The sequence below is a fragment of the Rattus norvegicus genome, chromosome X (genome assembly GCF_021556685.1).
Source record: "Rattus norvegicus strain SHRSP/BbbUtx chromosome X, alternate assembly SHRSP_T2T, whole genome shotgun sequence".
Taxonomy (NCBI): Eukaryota; Metazoa; Chordata; class Mammalia; order Rodentia; family Muridae; genus Rattus; species Rattus norvegicus.
This window is the reverse complement of record NC_141554.1, coordinates 36,885,326-36,912,719: the sequence shown is the minus strand read 5'-3', so window position 1 is coordinate 36,912,719 and position 27,394 is coordinate 36,885,326. Positions and strand designations below refer to the sequence as shown.

Here is a 27,394-nt window from a genome sequence, read left to right as displayed (position 1 = left end):
CTCCATCTGTCTTTTCAGCATGGGCTCTGGCTTCTGTGATTCCTGCCTCCTGAGAGTGCTCTTTAAGATCATCAATACCATCAGTGATGGGACCATCAAGTGGGCAGCACCAATACTCTGTCATTCTTTTTCTGAATGGCAGTGCTTGGCACCATTGTTCACTTCTACTCTGTGACACACATTCTTCCCTGAGCTTTAACGACCTGACAAGAGCTGCCCTTTGACCATAGAATGCTCCTCTAGGTTGGGCACTCCAAAATTCCTCAAAAGTAACGAATGACCTAGTGCTGTCCTAGCTGTCTCTTGGCCACCCGACCTAGTTAAGGAATGTGGAGCTCCTCGCTGTTTTTCCTGTAAGCCAAGTACATTTCTTTCCTCTTGCAACTCACTTTGCCCACTGCCAGAAAGTTCATTGTGCAGTTACAATCAGTCACAATGTGACTTCCTCTTTCATTTCCTTCAGGTCCTAGTCAATGGCCAGCAGAGAAATCATCCTTAACTACTCTATAAACCGGGGTTCCTTACTTTAGTGCTATGAGTTTAGGGGGATCATAATTTTGGTTAGCTGGTGTCCATCAAATGCACCATGGTGGGAGGTTTAGATGCTTCAAGGCCACTTCAGCATCGGAACGTTCCAATTGATCCCAAAATGGCCCTTTTGCTTTTTCTTTTCCCTGCCATGGAAAATACTGCCAGTCTGTGAACCAAGTGAGCATTCTGACAAGAGAAACTTGAATGTCTGAGATGTGCACCTGCTCACTCACTGGTCAGTCCTTGAGTATCTCCCCTTCTTTAATCCAGGGACCCCCAAGAATATAGCAGTCGCAAGGAATGAACAGTGTCGTCCCTCCCCTTGTGAAAAAGTTCTGATTCTGCATCTTCCATTACAGTTGAGAGGCTATGAGTAGACACACCTACCTGTGTTCCATCACTTTGCTTCTTGGAACTTCTTTCCAGAACTGAGTTAGTTCTGCTGGCCCAGTGCCAGATGACTGCTCCATTTCTGCAGCCATTATGAGAAACCGGTCTTGGGCAGAAACTGTTAAGCCTGCATTTCAAAAGAGTAATTTAACATTAACATATGACCATGAAGTGTCACAAGGGGCTGGTTATGTGGCAGAAGGCATTATTATTATTTAAAATTATTTTTTATTATTTAAAGCATTTATGTTAAAATATATTTTGATCATCCTCCTCCCATAAGGCCTTCCAAATCCTCTCCCACTTCTACTAGTCAAACCTTAAGTTCTTTCTCAAAAAATCAAACAAAACACCAATAACGCAACAACACTTCCCCCCAACCAAGAAAACAAGATAAACCACCACCCAGAAAACAAACATTCCCACATCCAACCACCAGACTGTAAGCAACTAAAAGCACTCAAAAAATCCAGTCCAGTCAACTACTTCTTAATATGAGAGAGAGAAACAAAACAAAACAAAACACCAGAAAAACCCCCAAAATATAAGGAGCAAAGCTCACCACCGTGTGGGGAAACAATGATATCAACCGAAGCTCCGGGATCACAGCTGCTGTTGCTCGGCTTGACTCTGTATTTCTCTGGAGCTGTGGTTCTTACCTATTTAGAAACAGTTACCACACAATCACATGCTGTTTTGGAGGCGAGGCTAAAGAATGGCTTAACAAAAAGAACAGCCAATAAACAAAAGAGAGAGCTTCTGTGTAGACTGTTATTTGCTATAAGCAATAAAATTATTTTGAGTTATTTAAAAACTTGTTCTTAAGCCTTACTGTCACACACACCCCCTCCCCACTCCGGCCTTGAAACAGGGTCTTTGTAGCCACTGCTGGTCAGAAGCTGGCTATGTAGACGAGGCTCGTCTCAAACTCATCCCAACACACCTGCCTTTGCCTCTCATGAGCTGGGATTAAATGAATGCACTATATCATACCTGGCCCTAGCTCTCCTCTTGTTGGGTGCACATCTGGGCACTTGTGTGTGCAGGCCAGAGGACAATCTTCATTAGATAAAACATCTAATTTACCACAACACTGAAGGATAAAACAACCAAATCCACAGTGCCTTTTCCCTCACATGTTGTATGACTTGGAGTGTACTTTCTATTGGACACTAATGTGTCACCAAATACAAAGTGTAAAGTGTAGGAGCTATCAGCCCTTCTACTAGAAGGGAGTACCAGGAAAAAAAAAAAACACGGCACAAGCTAAATACTTTACATATAGCTGTTCATTGTTTGGCTACAACTCTCTCCCGTAGGAATGCCCCAAATCACTTGCCATTAACACACCCTCATCATTCATTATGACTTTAAGGTTTTCCTCTTTACCTTAAAGGCCACGATATTTTTGGTGACATTTGTCAACACTATCAGAGTTTTCTTCTCCCCAGATTCAATGCTTCCAAAATATAATTCCTCTGCTGGGCTAGGTGGAAAATAAAGAAGGCATTTGTAGTACTCAGACTACACAGAATTGTACTCATTAGTCGAAAAAAAATGTTTGCTCATTTGGTATGAAGAGACGTCCTTATAAAAGATGGTGAACAAAAGAGTTACCCAGTACCCTTTTGTGTGTTAAACTTCCTGATGCTATGCATGCTGGGGAGCCCAAAGGTTTTCCCTAAGGTCAGAAGGAAAGTAGGAGAGGAATGGAAGAAAGAATTATGAAGATGCTGAACTAATTATAATCAACAGAATCTAAGGTGGATCTGTTTAAACTCCTTGGGAGGTTATGGATGATGATCAAAACCCAGAAGGCATTGCTGCTTCAGTGCTTCCTAATTACAAACAGATTAGCCTTGGGCATCTTTTTATACCAACAGAGAAGAACATAAGCTCATCAAAAGATTTTTAGGGATATATTTAAATAACAGAATAATTTCTTACTACAGAATGGCTTCTCTGAGAATAGAGAAGAAACAGACATGGAGAGAAATTTGGAGTAGTTCCAGAGGGCAGGTAAACTAGGAACATTATTATGACTCAAGCTTCCAAGTTCGTTATTACTGGCTACAGGAAATATCTACAACCTAAAATGAAAAGACAACTCTCTGGAAAAATTGTGTAGTTTAATAGCATCAGCCAAACTGATCAGGTGTCTCAATAAATCTGGAAGGACATCTGGGCTAGAGTTTTTGCTTTAAGTTGAAAAGTCAATAGCTTCAGTGATTTTTTTTTCACAAAACGCCAAGTTTGTAGGGGTGTGTGTGTGTGTGTGTGTGTGTGTGTGTGTGTGTGTGTGTCAATAGGAAGGTTTTGAGACTCTTTAGCTAGCCTAGGCTAGCCTTCAAGTGAGCCTCTTGCCTTTTAAGACTGCTGGGATTGAAAGCTTGATTGGTACTCCCACTGCAGGTACGTTTCTATCTGTTATGAAATGTCATGCACATCAAGGATATTCATTAATCTAGAGAACATGTTTAAGGATGACTTTGTCCACCTTTGGGAAAGAAGGTTAAAAAGTACATGACTGCTAAGTTCTTTTTGGAGCTCAAAGAACAGGAGACATGAAAATACAGCAAAGTTATAGATGTCAGAGCACCTCCCAGCACACAGTAGAAAAATCACAGGCAGCATGGGGAGATGACATTGGTGGGGATCTCATGCATGTGAAGGAGTAGCTCTGTGACTCTGATTGGGGTATGGGTAGTGGAGTCATGCTCACAGTGCAATCCTGGAAGTTGTCCTTTTCTAACCTGCCTTTCCAGCTTCTGTCACTCTTAACCCTCAAGAGTTGCAGCTGGGGATGTATGCTTTGGATGGGCCTTCTGAGAACATGGAATACTGACTTCCAAAGAAGCAGAAGGAAACATGCTAACATACGAACTCCAAAGGTGGAAAGTGGCAAAGAAAAAACATGGGAGAAAGACTTTATGTTATGCCTCTCTCCTTACTCAGATATATATACAGGCAATGGCAATGTATCCCACTCCAAGAGGAATCAAGCCATATGGAGACAAACTAGTTTTGTCAACCAGAGACTTTCAGATTAAATTGTGTAGAAGTCTTGGCTGTATTGTTGATGGGTGATATACTCCGGTTACATAGGAAAGTTTTAAGGAAAGGGACAAAAGGCCACATTAGGTCACCAGTGTCTAGTGTTGCTATAGCAATACTGAACATAATACAAGAAATAGCTCTGCACTTCTTTACTTTTTCAGTGTTAGGGATCAAATTCGGGCGTCACATAATATAGGAAAGCATTCTAACTATGAGCTATACCCCCAGCTCCCAATCCGACTCTTTTGGATAACTAAATTAGAACATAGATAAACGTGTCTCCCATTAGGGTTTAGTTAAAACCCCATTCTTCTAGAGCAAGCTGGTCTTTCAGAAGGTCAAATCAACATACTCATCCCTCTAATTTTATTTTTCCAAGCATCATTAAGATTTATTAACGAATGTAAATTCAATATTACTATGTGAAGTATGATGAAGGCTATGCCACATTCTCTGGAATAATAAAAATGATAATTAGAGATAGTCACTAAATCTGGAAACCAAGGCACATTGTACTCTGCACAAATTGTACTCTACTCTTAACGACAGGGTAGAAATTTTCTTAATCTTCTTAATCTTCTAGCACCCCAGCCCCAGCTTATATGATCAAGATATGTTACAAGAAGTCAGCCAATACAGTCTCTGTTACCTGATGTGTAATAAGGGTCCTTTAAAAACACTCAATGGCTTTTTAAAAGGTTTCGTCTTTGAATCAACTTTTTCATTTTCATCTCTTTTGGAAGCAGACTCAGTTGGGTTACTCTACACAACAAAAAACAGAAACAGAAACAAGGTAGAAAAGATGAGGATGTTTCAGTTCTAGTTGGACAGGCCACTGGCAGAACAAAGAACCACCTGGATTCAATACAAACCAGTTTTTAACATGTCTAGCATGTCTGAATGACATGTTCAACATATACTGACATGACCACAAAGAAATACTTATATGTGATTCTCTTACAAACAGGGCAGACTTGAAAATTTTTGCTCTAAAGTATAATGCTAAGTTTTGTGATGATCGACAATTTATAAGCCTCTCACAGAGAAATTTAGAGGAACTGGATCCTGGTGAAGTTTGAAATTAATCACTTTTATTTTTAATCTTAAATAAATTTTTGACAAAAATTCCTTCCAGATGTACTTCAGTATGTTTTTTACAAAGCAGGGAGTCAGCACTCTCTCTCTCTCTCCATATATATATATATATATATATATATATATATATATATATATATACACACACATATATATTCACAAATATATACATATACACATATATAAGTATCTATGTATATATATACATATGTATAATGCTCTATATATAACATATGCTGTATATATAATATACATATATATAATGCTGTAGTTTAGTTCCCTTCATCCCCTCTTCATCTTTTTTCAAGAAAAACGTGGAAATAAGCTAACTAGATTATCTCAAGGACTCATGGCACGTCCCCCCCGGTGCTGAGGACTGAACCCAGGGCATAATATATGCTGGGTAAGCACTGTGCCACTGAGCTATGTCCCAAGCTTTAGATGACAGCTTTTGATTTCATTTTACTTTATTCCTATGATTACCTTTTCAGACTGAGCTGGCTGCTCCTCATTAGAAATCGTTTCCAAGGTTTCCTTACCATCACCTTCTATATCTTCTTTACTTGAGGTTTCATCCTCACTGGCAATGGGCCCATTTTCACACAGTGGTGTCTGGAAGTCATCATCTACCAGTGGTGGGTAGCTATACTTGAAAGGATCCTACACAAGAGAACTTTCATTATCAGCCTGCTAGTAATTCTCTTATGGTATACTGAAAATGAATTACTTTGGTGAAGAAAATAAGCTTAATTATAAAGAAAAAATGGGATTCATTTCAAACTAGAAAAGGGAAAGAGCAGTAAATAAAGACTAAGCCACGTGAGAAAAAAGTTGAGTTAGATGTTTAGCTTACTCCACACCAAAAGAGGTTCAGATAACTAAATGCATTAAATGTAGTGTATCTTGCCTGGTTTTTAAACCATAAAATTATGCATTAAAACAGAAGTGAATGAAATGGATAAATATCTAAGTAGGGCAGACTCTTCTACACACAGCACAGAACAGAGCCAGTGCAATAATATTAATAATTGGTTCTCGATGTGGTTAAAGGGTAAAGTATTTCCCTAGCATATTTGATATCTTGGGTTCAATTCCTAGCACCACAAAACAGAACAAACTCCAATCAATTAACTAACCAAGTAAAAAACCATAAAACCCAAAGAAGATATCTATATAAAAACATGAGCTAGCATGAAGAGTTGAATGTAGATCCCATGTGAGAAGCCATATGTGGTTATACTTGCCTTTAATTCTAGTGCTAGGAGGTACAGACAGGAGGACCCTAGGGGCTTAAATGCCAGCCAGTCTAGCTAATCCATAAATTCTAGATGCAGGGAGAGACCCTGTCTCAAAAATAAGGTGGTGGGCAAAAGAGGAAGACATCTAATGTTGACACATAGACTTCTATATGTGCATGCATGCACATACAAACATGCACACAGACTTATATACCACATCGAATCATGTCAAAATAAACACAAGGGATAGAGATGTGGTTCAGTGGTAGAGTGCTTACTGCTCCATCAGGGACGAGAATTTGAATTCCAGCACCAACAACAGGCAGCTCACAGAAAATTGCACTTGTTACTCCAGCTACAAGGTATTTTTAATGTGTTCTTTGGCCCCTGTGGGTACCTGCGCCCAAGTGTATTCACACTCAGGCACGCATGCACGCACGTAGAAATAAAATATACCTTAAAAAACAAAACTCATGTAGACAAACTAAACACACAGAGAGGGAGTATGGTGGTTACATGCCTATAACCTGAGTACTTTAGAGGTTGAAGATTTGGAAGCCTGAGGCAAGCTTGGGCTACAAGAGACCCTGCGTCAAAAATAAAACATAAAAAGGGAAATCTGCATTTATGTTTTTGCTATAATTACAGGTGAAGTATAGTTTCTGAAATACACAGCATTGAGTTTTCCAACGGAGATATAGGGTACCCAAGTTCAAACGTAAAGTGTAAAGTGCAAAGTTTCTGAGCAAGAAAGCTGCAGACTTCAAATTAAATTTTTTCATTCAAGCCTCTTTTAATTAATGAAAACTAACAGGGACACCAAAAGCTAATGCTGTTAATCCTTGCTTCTCTTTAAATCCAGTTTTATCAGACAGGCAAAATATACCTACAAGTATTTACAGAGATTTCACACTTTAGGAAAAGTCACTTTCAAATTCATTTTTACAGTTTTATAAAAACAACAACAACAAACCAAGACAAACAAAAAAACCCAAAACCTTTTTGGAAACAAGGAATCACCATGTCGTCCAGGCTGGTCCAGAACTTGTGATCCTATTTTTGCCTCTTGAGTGCTGGGGTTACAGGTGCGCACTACCACACCCGGACACAACACTAAGATTTCCAAACACATCCACTTCTTTCTGATCTCTGTTTTCAGTAACAGAAATCAGTTCAAAAACAGTCTAAGCACTGGGCAATAGCATTTGCCTAGTATGAATCTGGCTCCAGGTTTGATCCATAGAGTGCAAAAAGAAAGGAAAATAAATGAATAAAAGGCAAACAACCCTTGTAAACTTTGAGAGCACGTTCTTTTTTTTTAATATTTATTTATTTATTTAATGCTTATGAGTATACTGCAGCTGTCTTCAGACACACCAGAAGAGGGCACCGGGTCCCATGACAGATGGTTGTGAGCCACCATGTGGTTAATGGGAATTGAACTCAGGACCTCTGGAAGAGCAGTCAGTGCTCTTAACCAACAGAGCCATCTCTCCAGCCGTCAACAGACAACACATTCTTAAGGATACAGTTCAAATGAAAAAGACCATTGGGTAGGAAGGAGAGTGAGGAAAACCAATGACGCACATCAAAATCCAATTCAGTAACTTTAGGGTTCATGATACTGGAGCACTGCAGCCATACACAAGTGGAGGCTTGCCACACACTGACTTAGAATGAGCTCCACACTGTGTTGTGAAGGGAAAACGGAGATGTATGATACTGTACCAATATGCTACTTGTTTGAAAGAAGTGAGTCGGTGGCAGGCTTATGTGCACTTGCCTACACTGGCCTACAGATGCAACGAACAGCTCTAGAAACTGATGTAAGAAATGCAACCACACAAGGCATTAGGGTGCTTGAGACAAGAGTAGAAGAAGACATTTTTTTTCTTTCCTTTTTTAGGAGCTGGGGACCAAACCCAGGGTCTTGCGCTTGCTAGGCAAGCGCTCTACCAATGAGTTAAATCCCCAACCCCAGAAGAAGAAATTTTTAAAGAATTGTTTCTGGATATACTTTTGAATACTGAACTCACCCCGGATTAGAATCATATATACACATTATCTACTAAAAAAACTAGTAAACTTTGAAGCATAAGTGGAAAATATCTACACCCCTGCATCTTATTTTAGGAAGCAGCATCAATCATCGTTTTTACATTAAAATAGGGCCAACATCTCCCTGAGAAGGGGAAATTGAATAGATTTTGCAGTGCACTGGGGCAGCAAGGATCGAGAATAGGAGGGATCAGGCGACAGGAAGAGATGACTGGAATTGGAGGGCATCTGTGTATCAATGTGGTAACTTAGTAAGGACTCCTAGTAATGGAGGGTATGGTGCCTGAACCATCCATCTGTTGCAACCAGGTAAAATGTACTGACAGGAGGTTGTGCATCAATTTGACCCAAGTTCGAGTTATCAGAGTGGAAGGAGCCTGTTAAGGAAACGCCTCCATGAGTCCCAGCTGCAAGTCATTTTCTCAATTAATGACCAATGCTGAGGGGCTCAGCCCATAGTGGGTGGTGCCAGCCCTGGGCTGGTGGTCCTGGGATGAAGCAGGCTGAGGAAGCCAGGGGAAGCAAGTTAGTAAGTAGCACCCCTCTATAGCTTCTATATTAGCTTCTGTCTCCAGGATCCTGCCCTGTTTGAGTTGCTGTCCTGATTTCCTTTAATAATGAACAGCAATATGGAAGTATAAGCAAAACAAAGCAATTTGCTTATTCTCCCCAATTTGCTTTTTGGTCATGGTATTTCCTTGTAGCAACAGAAACCCTAACTAAGACACAAGGCTTCCAGTGTCTCAGTGGGACCGGATACTAACCCAGCTACCACAAAAATCTTCAAACTATAATCTGTCCTGCCTGCATGATGTGTTAGGACAATACTGGTTCAGAACTTGTGAAAGTGGCCAACCAATGACTGGTCCAACTTGTGACCAATGCCTGACACTGCCTGGATGGTCAGGAACCATAGACTGAATAGCCTAGAGACTTAGGACAGAACCAATACAACTGGCCAATAAATAAATAAATAAATAAATAAATAAATAAATAAATAAATTGGTGCCTAGTCTAGTTGTCATTAGAGAGGCTGCCTCCTGCAGCTGATGGGAACAGACGCAGAGACCCACAGCCAAACATTAGGCAGAGAGAAGGAGAGAGGGCCCAGGCTGGAGGTCTCTATTGGGTCTGTCTCCTTAGAGCTCTGGGAACCCCATGAAACAAAGGGGTGGGTGTTGTGGGAGCCAGAGGGATCAAAGACATCATAAGAACATGGCTCATATAATCAATTAAGCAGCGCCCATAGGTGCTCACAGAGACTGAAGCAGCAGTCGTAGAGCCTGCCTGGGGTCTGGGTTAGGTCCTTTGCCTCTGTGTGTGTATGTGTGTGTGTGTATGGTGTTGTGGGGGAACTCTTAACAGTGGGAGTGGCTTTTTTGCCTGCTCTTCAGACCCTTTTCTTCCTACTGGGTTGCCTCGCCCAGTCTTGATGTCAAAGTTTGCGCCTAGTCTTACTGTATCTTTTACCATGTTCAGTTGCTGTCCCTAGGAGGCTGCTCTTTTATGAAGGGAAACAGAGGAGTAAATCTGGGGGCCAGGGGAGGTGAGGGGACCTGGGAGGAGTGGAGGGAGGGGAAACTGTGATTGAGATGTATTGTGTGAGAGAACAACAATAATAAAAGATTTGCTCTTTTCCTTCTGAGTACATAGTATAGACCTCTATTATGCAGTGTTCTACTGTAACAAGTTTCAAGGGCGGTACTTACTGTCCCACCCATGTGGGGAGGCAGGTATTCCACACTGACATACTCCTGGATCTCATTCTTACTCGTAAACTTCAACAAACTTACTGCTTCAGGGCCAAGCCAGCTTTTCACAATTTTGAAAGCAGCTGAGGAAAAACAAGCAAGTCACCACACTAGCTTTGTCAAGTACTTTACTATGTGCACTAACCCAGACCTTCTGAAACCAGTTTGAACCCTGTGCTCTTATGCCTTTCTTCTGAGTCCAGACACTTACCGTTCCTTAATTGCAGCAGGTTTTTGTGGTATGCACATCGCTCACACATTTCAAATGCTCCACGGAGACCCAGGAAGCCTAAATTACCCTGACAAGCTTCTCTGGGTTTTGACCTGTGGCCACATCTATCAGTGGCCTCAACAACTCTGACTTTTAGACAATGAACTAAATTGCTCTATGACTCAGGAAGGAACTGCATGATGCTGTGAAGAATCTTTTACTTTGTGGTTCTTCTGATAAACCCTCAATATAAAATCCCTCCTCAAAGGAAAAGGCAGAAACAGGAGGAAGGGGCCCTGCTCATTATGGGTATGAGCCAGAATCGGCTTCCTTCCTGACTCAAACCTCTGCCTTTTTCCCAGGCTGCACGGTTTACGTAACCATGAGCAAGACTCTATAATAATAAACTGCTACCAAACGTAGCTATTTGACAGCTACAGTTCTGTCCTGTGTCATGTCATTTGCTTTAGGCTTAATTAAAAAATTATTTCTAATGGGACCTTTTTCACCCATTTTGAAAAAAGAACCTAAAAACATAATGGTGCAGTAAATACACAAAAATGGCAGTAGTCAAGAAATCGGAACTCAGCATAATAAAACCATCAAAGTGTGGTTTAGAAAATCATGGGTTTTTTTTCTTATTCTGGTTCCCTAGGATTTAGGCTTTTGTTCAAGTACTATTTAAACTTTCCTATTCAATATAAAACAGCCTGTAACTTGGCATGCTATTTGAATTAAATGAAGTGTTAAGTGTGATTTTTTTTTCATATCAGCTTTATTGAAATGATTCGTAACTGTTTCTAGTTGTGGGTTATCAAAGAAGCCATTTGTCAGGCCAAAGAGCTCTGCGGTATGCAGTTAATAAATTACCCTTACCTAGAGAGAGTTCAGTCCTCTGCTCCCAGCTTCTGGGAGGTAGCCTTCCTGTTTGGTAGGATTGTCCTTTTTTGGGGGGCGGGGGGGGGACGACTGGGAGCCTTGGATTAGTGGGAACATGACCTCAGAATAGGGTGGGACTTGGATATGAGAGAAAAACCAACATGTGATTTAAGGAAGGGGCAGTAGGCCATGGAGTATCAGTAGGAATTAGCCACAGGCAAAATCAATCATGCCTGCATAATGGAGCCCCAAGCCAACTTCTGATCATCAAGGCATGTGGGCTTCTGTGAATTTCCTTGGTTGGCAATACTCCCTGTGTATAGGGCATATCGATGCTCAGAGTGATTTGTTTCACATTTGGAACTTCTCTCTAAATCCTTTCCTTGCAAGAAATCAAAGTGGTGAGCATCAGTTCTTTTCAGTGAGTTCTAGTGAATGATCAAACATTTGAAAGTCATTTAGGGAACTCCATTTTGAATTTTCAGAAGGCAGTCTTCCATAGATTGCTAGGAATCCTTTAAAATTGACTTCTTTCAACTGTACTTTCTGTTCCTACTTTTAAAAGAGTTTTATCAAGAGAGGGCACTAGATTTTTGGGGTGTGTGTGTGTGTGTGTGTGTGTGTGTGTGTGTGTGTGTGTTTCCTCTAAGATGCTTCTATAGTTTGGTTTCTTCACTTTACTAATACGATATATTACACTGATTTTTTTTTTTTTACTTTGAAGCAACTTTGCATCACTGAGACAAGTCCTACTTTGTCATGGCTTGTAATGCTTTTTGGTATGTGGTGTGGTATATATTTACATGTATATGCGTGTATGTAGAAGTCAGAGACAACCTTTGGTGTCAGAGCCCGATAATTATCCACCTTATCTTTTTGAGAGTGTCTCACTGCCTTAAGGTCATCAATTACATTAGAATGGCTGGTCAGAGAGTTCCAGAGTTCTCTTATTCCTTCTCTCAACACTCATTTCTCAGAGGTAAGGAGAAAAGCATGTGTTGCTGCTATGCCTGTTTTTTTTAAATATAGATTAGTAGGGATTAAATTCAGCTCTCAAGCACTCTGCTACCGGCAATGCTTTTTATATTTCTTTGGCTACGGTTTCTTAGTTTTGTCCTTTTGCAGTGCTAGGAGTGGAACTCAGGGCCCCACACAGGTCAGGCAAGTGCCATATTATGGAGCCATACCCCCAGCTATAGTACATCAGACTATTGGTGCATCTGTAGTTGGAAGGAGTTGTCATCTACAGTTTTCCTGTTTTCTGACGTCTGGTAGCAGGATTGTATTTACTCATAACAGAGTTACAAGCTTTCCTTTGTGGCCTATTTTTAGAACTGTTTACAAAGGGTCAGGGTAAATTCTTTAACTATTTCATAGAATTTGCCCGAAAAGTCACCAAGGCCTGAATGGTTCTTTGAGGGATTTAAAATTTTATTTTCATTTATTTATTTACTTTTGTCTACTACTTCTAATTGAGTCAGCTTTAGCCATCTAGGACTTTCAAATAATTTCTCAATTTCACCTAGTTTTCAAAGTTCATAGCTCTATTTTTTATTTCCATGAGTCAGTAGTGACCTTTTTTTTTTGATCTAACATTTTAATAATGTAAGTGTTCCATTTGTTTAGTCTTTATCAGTATTAAAAGGCTTGCCAAGAAAGAACTTTTCAAAGCACCAAATTTCAGTTATGGAGTTTCCCTATTATTGGCTGCGTATGCAACAATGGTCGTACGGAAACACCAAAGAAATCAAGGTGAAGAACAGAATTGCCTTTCAAATCACTAGGGAACTTTTTTTCAATAGCCATTTCAAATGACTCTTAGCAAAATTATGACCGTCAAAAATGGCCATGGGATTTCAGTGATTTGGAGTGACTTCCAGATTTCTCCCACTTTGTCCCTCAATACTTGAACCAAGAGAAAAATGCGTGTTTTGTAATTCACCTAGTGTGTGGGAAGGAGAACAAGGTGTCTTGTAATTGTTTTACCCAAGTGGTGAAAGAGCTTCCTGCTGGTTTTAGAAAAGACAAGTAGAAAACTCTCAAGCTCTGAGGAGAGGATGGCAGTTCTATCTGTTTACAAAACAACCTTAGAGTACCCTGGCTCCAGCCTTTTAAGAATCCACAAGGATAATATGAACATCTTCCTAAACAGTGGTAGAAACAAACAGCTGAATTGGCCAAGTAAGACAAACAAAAGTCAAAAAACACAATAATATACTCACCATTCATTATCCAAGGCATATCAAAGATGACTATTTTTGCTGAAAGACGAAAAAAAAAATTTCACTTCATGTGACTTAGTACCTTTACAATAGTCTTATCAGTTTGACCTGACCTAGAAAAGGACTACCATGTGAGAAAAATGGAGCCGGTTGGCTAGGGTCTAATCAGGACTGTGTGAGTGTGGCAGGAAAGGAACCATCAGCTCACAAGGGGAGGAGTCTCAATACTGCACAGTCACAGTCCTTTGGCAAGCGAGCCATACCTCTGTTCATTTGCTGATTTAAGGAAGGTACACAGGAAAATAGTTAAGGGGGGGATGGGTGTGACCTGTTAGATCAGTGCTGAAAGCAAGTGCACTTTACAAACAGTCTTTACATGTCTGATGTATGGCTTCACTTATACAAGTCCTCGAGACTACACTGTTGACTAGCCATACTGCTGTCCCTTCCCTCTGACTCTGAGACACAGAAATTGTACCTTTTCTTAATTGTTATGAACTCCAGGAAGCCAAAAATTCTGAAGCACACACAACTGTTAATTACATACGGAATATTAAGGATATTAAGTAGCACTATAAGCAAATGTGAGAAAGAAATCAAAAACCACAAAGAGGATTTCTGATAGCCGATTCATGCTTTACTGCAGATGAATCAATATATAATTTCACTCTTCTCCAAGTTGAGAATCTCCTACAATGTTATGCTTTTGAGCAGGGGTATAACTGAGACCTAATAGTTGGAGTTCAGGACAGGTTTTGAAGAACAATAAGTTTAAGACCCAGTAAAATCCAATATCTGCAAAACCACACCATTTTGATAGAACCGAGACATCATCTGTAGTTAACTGAAATGAGCACTAGTACTATGGACCAGTATATGAATCCATGAATTCATGAATAGTTCTTTCAAAATAATCCTCGACATATTTTAGAGATTATGAAGAGTCACATTTTCCCCTCAGAGGCTCATCACAAACTTAGATATTTCACTCAACAGATGTTTGAAAAGGCTAAATGTATTTTATAAATAGTTATGTTACTATTATTTCTACATGGCTTATCCTTTAGATTGTTCAATAAATATTTCGGTTTTGTTTTGCCCATAAAAGAAGCAAGTTAATACCTTGAAGTAGTATTTCTGTATTTTCCATTGATGGGCACTGCTTAGAAAGATTTAATGAATCAGGGCATGTGCCAGATATATAAGGAATTATAGACTGTTCACGTTTCCCAACCTGAATATCATCAATTTCTTTATCTAAAACATTCAAAAATAGTCTTGGTTTGCACTGTAAGACTGTATGTGGTGTTGATACTAGACTTCCCCTTATGCTTTTGTTACCCAAGAGATCATAACTGTGGTATCTGCCAAAAAAATTCATGCACGTAGCTCTATGAATTTCCATTTTTTGATATCCTTTTGCCTCATCTGCCTTTTTGACTTTTACCACACTAGAGCTAAATAAAACTGACTGTTTATGTGGGTTGGCTCTTATTTTCCCAATGGGTAATCTATTATATAAATCCAACAAATTAAAAACGAGCTTATAAGGCTTAGAACGAGTCTATCATTTGAACTCCCATCATTAAAGGGAGAGTTAAAATTAAAAACAAAACAGGGCTGAGAATGTTAGTTCAGTGGTAGAACACTTGCCTGGCAAGTACAAAGGCCCCATGTTCAATCCCCAGCACCATAAGAAAACAGAACACGAAACCCTCTGAATACCAGAGTTAAATGTAGTGCATTCCAGATCAGTAGTTTCTTCTTGCCAGTTCTTAAGGTGCAATTAGTAACACACTGTACTTTATTTGCCATACAGTGCACTTTATTAGTACAGCTTATCTGCTCTTGCATGCAGCAAGTTCCATATAATAAATACATGTTGCAAATATATATATATACATATATATATATATATAATATTTGCAAACATCTGAGTGTTCACTGTTACAGGCTGTTTTGGAGTCTAGAACTTCACTTGTAACAACAACTGTTAAGAAAAACTACTTCAGAAAAGTATCTGTGGATCTACCAAGATAATGATTTACACATCTACCTAGGAATTTATTTAAAGTGCTTCATCAGAAAACAGTGTTTCAGGTATGAGAGTCTATAATATAAAACTACCATTTTTGGACACAATCTATAATTTTAATATATTATATTTTTATAAAGGAGTAACTTACTTACAGAGGTATTTGGGGTAATACACCTTAAAGCAGTTGATGATAAATCGTACAAAGTCCATGTCCTAAAATAAATATTAAAAATTTAAGACTGTCCATTTCAGATAACATTAAATTATACATTTTGAACAGTGATAAATTAGTAAATGCAAATGAGACTATTTTTCTTAAAAGATATGCTAATTTAAGTATCTATAGCCCTAAGGGTTATGGTTTTAGGCTATTAAGCTAAGAATTGGCCCTAAATTTGAGTTGAAGAGGTCAAATACTTATGGATATTTTAAAAGTTATTTGCATTACTTCAAATTAGTTATATGCTTCAGGCTACAAAAGCCATGGGGCATGCAATGGATATAAAAGCAATCCCCACAGTGAGATTCTAAAAATTCTATTGAACAACTAAAGAACTATTAAAAAGGATATACAGTGTATAACGTGACTCACTCAAATAATATATATGCATATATATGTTTGGCTATACATTTAGCTATAGCATTTACTTTTTAAATCTAATTTTTACCTTCTAAGAATTTCAATAATCATATTTTATACAAGGATTCCAGTGATCTGCTAATTTCCTTCTTATTTAAGATGCCCTGTATTAGTTTGTTGTTGCTGTTTAGTTTATAATCAAGAGCTATTTGTTCATTCCAATTTTTTAGGAGACTGTATTAAACAGCTGCCTGGTTAGTTCTCTTGCTTCACAGACAACACCAGGAAATGAGGCCATTAGGGGTATTAGTCATGTTTCACCCCCATATTATTCCATACTAGCAGCCTGCTCCATTCATCCTGCTCAGTCACCTCGTAAACACGTCTAGTTTGAAGCGCTAAGCAGACAAGCTGCAATCCAGCATAGCTACTGGAAGGCTGCTAATTCTAGACAGGAGAGCCTATAAAGTCTTTCCTAGCATGTGAGTTGCAGTGCCTTTAATTTCAGTGAACTGAATGTAAGCATCCTCAACTCTATTTATTTTGGGAGAAGTCCTAGTATATAGTAATACCTTCATAAATAGTCTTTATACGCAGCGGACATAGTTTCAGAAATCTAGTTAAATAAGAGTCCGATAAAAAGACTGATTACTCTCAGATATTACTAGTCTGTATCTAGTAGTCATTACCATCAATTATTCAGTTGGCGGTCCTTGTTAATTAGAGCTAATTTGGGGGGATTTGATGTAAGTGGTGTGTGTCTACATTGGGTATGACATAGCATACTTCTATGAAATAGACTGTTGTACAATAGACTGTGGGTGCTTTTGCACATGATATCTCTATCATTCACAGTGTCCATCCTCTGATGACAAATGCAAGGGTTTTCTTTCTAGCTCAACTGCTGAGAAAAGATACATTTTCCTAAAGTGTTAATTATTTAAAGTCTAGCTATTTGTATAAAATTAAATGATTCCATTTTTTTTTTTTGGCAAGGAAGTCAAAAGGTTATAGTCAACATGGGAGTCCAATTCTTACTAAAGCACTTTATGTCTCTTATGTGCATTATTGTAAACTGACTTTGTGAATCATGAGTATTATACAGTAGACAAAATTACTCAATAAAGATTCAGGTGCTTTATAACATTAATAATGAATGAAATCTCCAGGAGTACCAACAGATTTTTTTTTAATTAGAAATGACAATATCAGATAGCTCTTGTCATTTCCCTTCCCCTATATTAGGGAACCTAAAACATTAGCAGACATTATTCATGGCTGCAAGGTAAGAAATAGGTGACCATGGTACGTAAAGGACAATAGAATCATAGTCTAACTTTATTGAATGTAGACTTTCTTAAGCAATTTGAGTTTAATTTATGATATAAAATATTTTACTTTAAAATTCAAGGCCCACTCAATGGAAACTACATTTAAAAAATGCAGGGTATTAGATTCTTAATGTAGGAAACATGCTGCCCTCTCCCTCTCTTAAAGCTCTTTTGAACTGTTCTCTGTAACCTGGTTTTGTTGTTTAAATCTAAGATCACCATTTGGGGTTACACAACAACATACTATAGTAAAGTAGTTCTTTTCCTCTTAGAAAGGAATTCTCTCATATTATTACAAGTTCTTCACAAACACCAACAAATATGGTTACCAATTAGGTATCATATAATTTACCATTTTGTCACGTTGGACATTTAGACTTTTTCTAATCTTCCATTACTTTTGAGACAGTCTCACTATGCTGTCTGGGCTATCCCTGAACTCCTAAGTTCAAATGACCTTTAGATCTCAGCTCCATGAGGAACTGGGACCATCAGTGAATATGTAATAAAATATTGTTATGCAACTCTTAATTTAACTATGTTTTCAAGCTGCCAAAAGTCACCTGAGGAAAACTGGCTCCTCAAGCTTACCAAATAAAATAAAATAAATTAAAAAAAAATATCCACAAGAATACACTAGTGCCCAAGAAAACCACAGAGAGTGGTACGGAGTAAACTCACATGAACATCCTGCAACTTCAAAACAAGGTAAAAATACAAGGTCACAGAGATCATGCATGTGTTTATTCAATATTTAATGAGCATGTCACTCTGTGCCAGGCATGGAGGTCCTTGTGGGGTGACATTAACATAGTAAAAAAAAATATTCAGCTTCTGTCACAATGACTCGTGTTTTGCCATCCTTCACATCTTACCTCCATCTGACTCACCAGACAGGGAACATTGCCAAATACACAAGAAAATGTAAGTCTCTGCAAACTCTATTCCATGTCTGACTTCACACACAGCGCAAGGGGAAAATTAATCCTTTTGCATTTTTCTAGCGTCATTTTACAATAATATATGGTTGGCAAAAAGGCAGCACGGATGGAGGGAAAGGGGGCAAACGCTGACTTAGAATTAATGCGGAACGCTTACTATGCTATTGAGTCCAGTTTCGGACATGTCAAACATCACTGTGATAGGCTTCCCGTTTTCTCTCTTGGCATATCGTTCCAGCCAGAATGCTATGAGCTTCTTCTTGTCCATTATGGTTTTCTGGTCTTTTATGTGATACTTCACTCTAATCCAAACTTTAAGCAGAGAAAAACATAAAAAATGAGCATACAGTTTATGGCATTTTCATACCTTTGACACATTCCTTCATTTATATTTCATCTTGTTTCGAATAAAAACATCTCTACTCTCTTTGAAATGAGAAACAGTTGCCCTTGGTACCTTTAAATTAAAGAGCAGAAGAGAGGCAAACTATTTGTCTCTCCTTTAGGAGCTACACAGACGTCACATTTAAGTGATCTGAAAGGAGAACTGCAGGTGAACAAACACAGAATAACAGAAAAGTGCTCTTCACTATACTCAAGAGGAAAGCCAATGCTTTGACAAATTGCTAGAAAACTCATTCCACCCAGAGGAGAGAGATAGACAGGCGGGCAGGAGGCCAGGGAGAGTGTGGTGCAGGGGAGTGGACCATGCAAATGCTTCAGGTGGTGGCCGCTAAGATTAAATGGGATGGCTGGCAAGAGGAGAAGTAGAAAGAGACAAAGAATAGCTAAATGACTCTGAAGTCCTCCCTTCTGTTTGGTTTTTCCATTTCAAAACCTAGCCTGGGCAGTGTCATAGAGGTTAGAGCAGAAAAGGTCAGGGAGGAAACCTATCTGGTCACAACCAGACTATAGGGGAACAGGGTAGGAAGGACTGAACTATGGAAGTGGTTGCAGAAGGTCAAAGGAGCCAAAATGAAGCTGAATTGCAGGGAGAGCCAACACACGGGCCAGAGCTGAGCACTAGAGAAAGGAGGACCATGAGTGGTAGGACACGGGTGTGGTCTGTGATGAAGGCAGGACAGTCAATAGAAACCAGGGGATGGGCGTGTGCAAGTAGCCTGGGAGCTGCATAGTATCTTCCCTGTAAATTGGAAAGTTTGGCAAGACTGATGTGTTTGAGACAACCCTATAGGACAGTATCAGCTAGAACAGGCTTTGAGAGCAAACCGCTGATGAGGTATGAGAAAAGGAGACTAAGAAAGGAGAGGCAGAGAAATGAGAAGACAGTGCAGTGTGCTGTCAAAATACAGTGTAATTCACAAGCTAAGGAAAAGGCAAGCGAGATGCACATAAGCTCTCCTATTGTAGTGCAAACTCAACCGAGATTTGGGCAAGTGGAAGAGGGGATAAAAAGGCATTGAACCACAGACAACTGCTACTCTTAACTCCTATTACTATACATATTTCAGAAAAAGCTTAGAGGAGACCAGGAGAGACTTAAACATTTGTTTTGGATATTTAGCAATGGTCAAAAGATTCTTCATAAAAAGAAAAGTATTAGGTGGAGCACTAGCAACAAGTGATAAAGGCTAACTAAAATGACTATGACTGAGTTACTACTGCTCCAGTGCCATGCCTGCCTGCCTACTACCATACTCCCAGCCATCACATTGCGAACGCTAACCCTCTGAAACCATAAGCCCCAAGTAAACTCATCTATATGTTTCCTTGTTCATGGTATCTTATCATAGGAATAGACAAGAAACAAAAGCACAGACAACATTTGTGTTTACCACTTAGTTTATAATAATGCAAACTATGCCTTGATAGTATTTGAGAGGGGTAAGTAAAGATGACCACATATTTCTAATGCAGAGAATTTGTTATGTATGTATATGAAAACTTCCGAGATTATTCATTGAGACACAGATGTATATTTCAAAGTCTTGAAAATCTAAAGTACAAATTACATATACTTACATAATTTGTTACCTTCTTTGTCATAACCGTGCAGATAAATACCACCAAGTTCTAATAACCATCTTGGAATAGAGGATTCACTAAGGTCTAGAAAGTGATAAACTTTGATCAATAATAGTAGAAATCCATGGATCTAAAAAGAAAGCTCACACCGTAAAGGTAATGGTACATAGTAGTTCTTTTCACTCAAACTTGAACAAGAAACAATTTACTTAAATCTTGAATAAAATGTAACTTATGCCTGGTCTGGCCTCCGTAGGAGAAGATGTGTCTGAGTCCTTAAGAGACTTGAAGTCTCAGTGAGGGTGGAGACCTGGCGGTGGGGCAGCACCCTCTCAGGGACAGGGGGAGGAGGAATGGGATGAGGAACTATAGGGGGTGACCAGGAGCGGGGAGGGCTGCAAGGCTGGAATGTAAATTAAAAAAAAATCTAGAAAGACTTGCTGGCACTACAAAAGGCTACTTCCTGCTGAGGAAACAATGGACAAAAGATTTACAGAGAAAACAAGTAACAAAAGATGTACAGATGATGGAAAAAGCTGGAAAGAGTCTCTTATTTTTGTGGCTGCCTCGGTAGATTCTTGGTGGGTTTCAAACATGTTAACACATGAAGAAACTATTCAATTTAGGCCTGTGCACCATCTGGGCCATAGGGTACCAGGTTAGCACACACAAGGTCTTGGAGTCTATCTCTGGTCCCCCCCCCCCAAACATACAAAAGCCACATGAAGAAATATTCACACAACCTCAGAATTCGAGGGGGGAAAAGTCACTCTGTTTTACTTAGTGAGGTGCCATTTTACTGTCTCTTCTTCCTCTCTAGTCCCCTATATACACACGTTCTCTCTCTGTCTGTCTCTGTCTGTGTGTCTCTCTCTTTGTCTCTCTGTCTCTGTCTCTATGTGTATGTGTGTGTATATGTGTATACAGACTAGGCACTGGCCTTAGATTTCTTCCTCTATAACTCTCACCTTACTTGTGGGACAGTGTCCCACTGTCTTTGGCTCTAGATGAATTGATTTGGTTATACTATTATACTAGTTGGACAGCAAAGCTCCCCAGGATCCTCCTGTCTCCACTCTGCACCTGCTAGCCCCAGCACCCAGATTACAAGTACTTGTTGCCATCCTTAGCTTTTGAAGTGAGTGCTTGCTAGTCATGTTTATGCAGGAAGCGTTTTACCTACTGTGTAATCTCCCTACCCCCAAGATGGTATTTTCCTTCAAAGTTTTATATACAGTAAACTCTAATATTTTAGAGAATATGGAGAATAAGTCAAGAAAAATATAAAATTCTTTAGCAGGAAAAACAAACAACAGACCTAACTGGCCCTGTGGGGCATGTGTTTCATTTATCAGCACTTCCCAGAGAATGCTCAAGGTTTCTCTCCCATTCCCTCTGTGTATCTCATATCTTCGTTGTGTGTCCCCAGAAACCAGCAGCATGTGCAAGCATCCACCATATTGTTGAATTCAGTATGAGATGCTCATTAAGATATATATATGTATGTGTGTGTGTGTGTGTGTGTGTGTATTCCCAACTTTACTCTGAAGAAAAGTTTATTTTGTATATGATTTGAAGATGGCAGATATATATTTGTGTCTGCTTGACTAACACATGTTCCACATGTTCCTTTGTTTAAACTGACTACTGTTTTAATATTTGCCATTGTTCTACTTCTGAAGATTTTAGATATGTCCTTTCTTGTGGATGCTAGGGTAAAAAATGGGGAGAGAATTAGTTCTAGATTTGTTGACTACTTTGTATTTAATTCTTTAGACCAAGTCCCTCCATAATCTTCTATGACAGGTGACACTTCATAGGACTGGGCAGTTGTGCCTGTTCTGGTTCTGAATTTTTAGAGGAAGACAACAGATATCCTTTCTTGCAGAGTTCTTCACATACCTGAAAACTGCTGTAGAACTCCCTCTTAAGACCTCAAAAGCCAATTTTGATGACAAATTTCAATCTAGCAGTGGCTTTAAAAAGTTTAGAGAAGGCTGCCATGAGTATCCTTGGGGATAAACTTTCTTTTGGGGGAGGGGCATCCCCATTTAGTTTTAGAATAACCAATAAGCATAAGGTACTCTGGGGATATGGAAACACATGAGACACAACTGGAAAAAAAGAAAAAGAAAACCAGGACAGGAACAAATTTTTATTTTTAGGTCTAAGATAGAAGACTATAGTACTTTTTGTTGTTTAATGGAATTGAACCAAACACAGACTAGGTAGCCATGCTTTTAGTGACAGTGTGTGACTCAGTTCCCTGTCGTCTGATTTTCTTATGAGTGATTCTCCTTCTAAGATTTTGGTCCCCTTGAAAGTCTGATTAGGCCTGTAAAGGTAATATTCTAGTGTTTCTGATGACTGCTAAGAATGTGTGCAAATGCAGACAAACATTTAACAGTAACATTTATACAGATGCTATTGCCCTGTCAAGGTTAAGTGGACCAGCTTACCATTGACAGACAATTCTTTCCTCCACTGAAAACTCTCATCAAGCATCTTCAGTGTTTCATCCACAACGTTATGTCTCCAATGTAAGTAACTTTCAACCCAGTTATCATCTTGCTGGAGTCTTTCAACATCACGTGGATCGTATTTCTCTGACTTTTCTAGAGGAAACCAGTAAAGAATATCTAAATCAGGTTAATTCCGGGGGGGGGGATTATAACTAACATCATAGCAAAGGAGAAGAAAGATCTGGAAGACCAATCCAAACTTCTTCAAGACACACATATGGATGTTTTCAGGTGAAAACGTGCTGGAAAGAGTTGACCAAATTTCTAAGTGAGCGCAGACTAAAGTTATCTAAAGGCTACAGATTTGAGAAGATATCTAACTATGCTGTCCAGGATGTCTTGGAACTCATGAGGGCTCAACTGATCCTCCTGCATCAGTCTAAGTAGCTGGAACTACAGTCACACACTTCTATACCTGGCACAGAGCATCATTTTTTAAAAAGTCAAATGGAAAACTGTCCATATCTAGAGTGTATTAGTTAATACTTTGTTGAAGTGACAAAAATTAACCAAAGAAGGAAGGATATTTTTTTTTGTGGATTATAGGATGCTTTCTAACTTGTGATCCTTCATCCTCAGTCTCCTAAATCCTAGAATTATAGGTATGCACAAACAAGACCAGCTGAGCCAGCATTGATTTCGGCTCACAGTTTCAGAGGTATCACTCTGTGCCAACTGTCTCTATCATTCCTCCACCTGCGATGAGGTAGTATGTCATAGAAGAATGGTATGAGGGAAGAGAACAGTTCATATTATGGCAGACAGGAAGCAGAGAGGCAGCTATCAAGGGGTCAGGAAATGGGTATACTGTTCAAATGCATGTCCCCCAGATTTCAATTTCTTTCATCAAGGCCCTGTCTCCTAATAGACCATTCAACTATTCGTCAATGGATTTGTCTCCTGAAGAAGTAATGCTCTCCTGATCCAGTCACTTCTCAACTGTTACCAGTAGGGGACCAAGCCTTCAAGACACAAGCTTTTGCAGGAACTACTTCACATCTAAACATAACGTGCAACATTATCACATTTTTCAGATTCTGGGGGAACATTTCCAACAATATCATGGATTAATTATATTCAGTTATAACTGTGTATCATTTTCATGCACATGTCATATTCTCCACTTGCTTCTACATCAGATATTCCTCCTTATACACTATTCTCACTAGTTCATTGTGGTGAATTCTTCTTGTTTCCATGTAATCACCTTTACATACGCAAACTCTACCATTTGCCAACCGTCATTTTAGATACTTCCTCTTTTCACAAACATTCCCTGTGACTAAAAGTAATTCTTTGGTGAACAGCAACAGAACTTCATTTAAGTTTTTCTTAAGGCACGGAACCATTTTTTTAAATCATGTTATTGTACATATTTAATCTCCATCAGAGGTTTCTATCCCACCCTGGATCATACAGTTCCCAGATAAAAGATGTAAAACTTAAGCCTTTAAAGCAGTAGAGGTGGGAATTGTCCCTGTCTAAGGAGAACTGCAGAGACAAAAATGGAGAAAAGACTGAAGGAAAGGGGGGGGGGTCCAATGGCCAGCCCAACTTAGGATCCATCTCCTGGATAGATCTTCACTATTACTGATGCTATGACGTGCTGATAAACAGGAGTATGGCATGGCTGTCCTCTGAGAGTCCCAACTAGCAGCTGACTAAGACAGACACAGATACTTACACCCATTAGACTGAGGTCAAGGGGGGAAGGGTTAAAGAAGCTGAAGGGAAGACCAGCAGGATCTGGATCCCAGAGGACTACCAGAGACTTAGCCATCAACCAGGCAGCAATCAGCAATATGCGGGCTGGCTTGGCCTCAGTGGGAGAAGATGTACCTAATCCTTGGGAGACTTGAGGCTCTAGGTAAGGGGAGGGGACTGGTGGGAGGGAGCACCCTCTTAGAGGCAAGGGAGAGGAGGAATAGGATGAGGAACTCTAGGAGGGAGACCAAAAGGGGAGCAACAGCTAGACTCTAAATAATAATAATAATAATAATAATAATAATAATAATAATAATAAAGGATTTAATGTGGAAAAAAAAAGCACTAGAGCTGGGCAGATGCCTAACTTCTATGCTATGTCCACCTGGGATGCTCTTACTCTGACGGGCTAGCCCTCATGGCCAGTTCTCAGGATGCATTACCCATGGTCTCTTTTCTCTTCATCTTCATCCTGGTCTGGTGGAACCAAAACCCTGACTACCTCTCTTCTGTCCAGGCTGTAGGCGTCTTTATTCAACCAATAGTTTTAAAATAAGGAGCAATGTTACTTAGTAAGTGAGAATCTCCTCCTCCTTGGGGCTAGGGAGACCTTGGGGGCCAGCCAGTATTTAACATTATAATACATAGCAACAGACTAAGCCTCAACAAGCTTGAGTAAGCATGCTGTCTCTCCCCCAAAACACTAAAGGCTCAGGGTCTGTACATCTAAGAATTCTCCAAGGCAGATGACACAACATTTATTGAAAGACTCTATTCTGCTTTTATTATTAGTTTCTCAACTATCCATTCCCGTCCAGGTACGACAGCAGTTTTGGAAATTTCCCTGGAGTCTCCATTTCCTTTTCTTTCACAAGTATTTAATTGCTACGTTGTACAAGTCCACCTCCTCTACATTTGCACTGCCTTTAGTTCAGGGCCGGGAGCGAATAGATGAAAGGGCAGGAAGCAGAAAGTGCCCTGAGATGATTAACCTCTTCGAGTCTCCACTTTCTTAATGGAGAAACTGCTCCATATACAGGAAGGCCTGTGTGAGGGTCATATAAAAAAGAATGGGTGAAAGTGCTTGGAAATTTAAAACACTGGAAAATAGCAGTCCATAAGTCCGACATTTGTGAAATGTCATCTGGGGTATAGTTTTCAATATATGGGTTCTAGTTTACTAATTTATAAAATGAGTGGGTCCAAGACTACAGAAACCTTGGAAATAGTTTTAGCTCTACAATTTGAAAATTCATTTGTATTCCAAGCACCTTTCCTTTTAATCATAAATGACATTTGAGAGCATAAGATGGCTTTAAAAGAGTTAACATAGCCTTCTGTCTCATTAAGGAGGGATCATTTAGTTTGGCCATTGTTCCAGTCGGCTATTTTCCGTAAAATTACAGCATCCTCTTGCAGGAAAATGTTTGCAATATACCCAAGTTTGCATAAGCACAGGTTATTAGTTCTTCCCAATAAAAGTGATAGCCAGTGAAAAAGGCAACTACATAAGCTCTCAAGTCAAACACACTTAGCATGAAGAACTATTCTACAGCTATAGCCTCATGTTTCACATAAGACATTAAAAGGACATGTCTTCAAAGGGCAAGGTTTAATACGATTTCCTCTATCATTAGAAACTTTCTAAAATAAATCTGGCTTTTCCTGTCCCCCTTTTGTCAAGAGAATGACAAGCACTACAAAGATGTCTTGCCTTGGCTTGGGTCATCAGCAGTTTTACCTCCCATTGCTTTTCTATAGCCAGTAAAAATGTCAGCACAATAAAAGAAGCAAATGCTATTTTAGTATTATGAGGAGAACTTTGACCTTCCCGGCTCTTTGGAAGAGTCTTGGATATCCACTAGGATCCCAGAGTACACTGAAATATACTTTCTTAGAATGATATTTGGCAAGTGTTATAGACTCAGTAAAGATTAACCGCAATGAAAAAAGGAAAACATTATTGCTAACATGACTGCTTCCGGTGGTGCTATCATTAACAAGACAGACCACTATTAGAAATGTAAAGTCTGCTTCCTTCTGTAGTAGTCATGGACAACAGTTTCTGAAATCAGAACTATGCATTGAGCATGATTATTATTAATAGGCATGTATTTACATGGGAAATGCTGCTGCTGCTATGTTAACCCTTTAATTTGGGGCAAGGAAAAATGAAATCAGAGAAGGGGAAAGAAAAGAGAAGAGATAGCTGGAGAGGGGAAGAGTTTGGCAGAGAGAGGCAGGAGAAAAGTGGCAACAAAAGGAAAGAGGGGAAAGGCCAAGGGAGGACAGTGGGAGAGAACACAAGACAGCAGCAGAGGAAAGAGATAAAAGAGAGGGCAGACAGACAGAGACAATGAGAACAGAGAAGAAAGCGAAAGGTCAGCATCCCATGGCTTACGATCTTACATGGTTAAGGGACATTATTAACGGTAGTACAACCAAATCCAGCTTTCTTTTATAAAATTCACTACAAGTTCTTATTTATTTCAATTATTTATAGTGTGCACATGCGCATGTGTAGTGGTCAGAGGACAACTTTCTGGATTCAGTTCTCTCCTTCTACTGTGTATATTCCAGGAATCTAACTCAGTTTGTAGGCACCTTTACCCACTGAATCATTGTCCTAACCCAAATCTGTTGTTTTCATAGGCCTTAGATTTATCTATGGAACTTTAGTATAGGTCAGAGGAAAGGCCTGACAGGGGTCCAGGAGAGAACTATGGATGTGCTAAGAATGGAAGTCATTCTTAACAAAAACAAAACAAAACAAAAAACTCCCTTAGTACTTGGCCAGTCTCCTCCGAATCTTTCTGTATCCATCAAGCTATCTAGAAGACTAACTGAAAGGTGATCTTCT

At 39.4% G+C, this 27,394-nt stretch overlaps 1 protein-coding gene across 2 annotated transcripts in view; it reads right to left on the bottom strand.

The window, feature by feature from the left end:
- Mospd2 (motile sperm domain containing 2) overlaps positions 1 to 27,394 on the bottom strand; it is a 41,830-nt gene that overhangs the window by 5,100 nt on the left and 9,336 nt on the right. For both annotated transcript variants that reach the window (NM_001398727.1, XM_087600282.1), the window contains exons 3-13: positions 22,768 to 22,923; positions 20,306 to 20,392; positions 18,480 to 18,634; positions 15,623 to 15,683; positions 13,433 to 13,471; positions 10,079 to 10,203; positions 5,557 to 5,733; positions 4,628 to 4,740; positions 2,311 to 2,407; positions 1,484 to 1,580; positions 919 to 1,048 (exon numbers count right to left, since the gene is read on the bottom strand). In NM_001398727.1, coding sequence (NP_001385656.1) covers positions 919 to 1,048; positions 1,484 to 1,580; positions 2,311 to 2,407; positions 4,628 to 4,740; positions 5,557 to 5,733; positions 10,079 to 10,203; positions 13,433 to 13,471; positions 15,623 to 15,683; positions 18,480 to 18,634; positions 20,306 to 20,392; positions 22,768 to 22,923 — 1,237 coding nt within the window. The remainder of the gene's footprint in view (positions 1 to 918; positions 1,049 to 1,483; positions 1,581 to 2,310; positions 2,408 to 4,627; positions 4,741 to 5,556; positions 5,734 to 10,078; positions 10,204 to 13,432; positions 13,472 to 15,622; positions 15,684 to 18,479; positions 18,635 to 20,305; positions 20,393 to 22,767; positions 22,924 to 27,394) is intronic.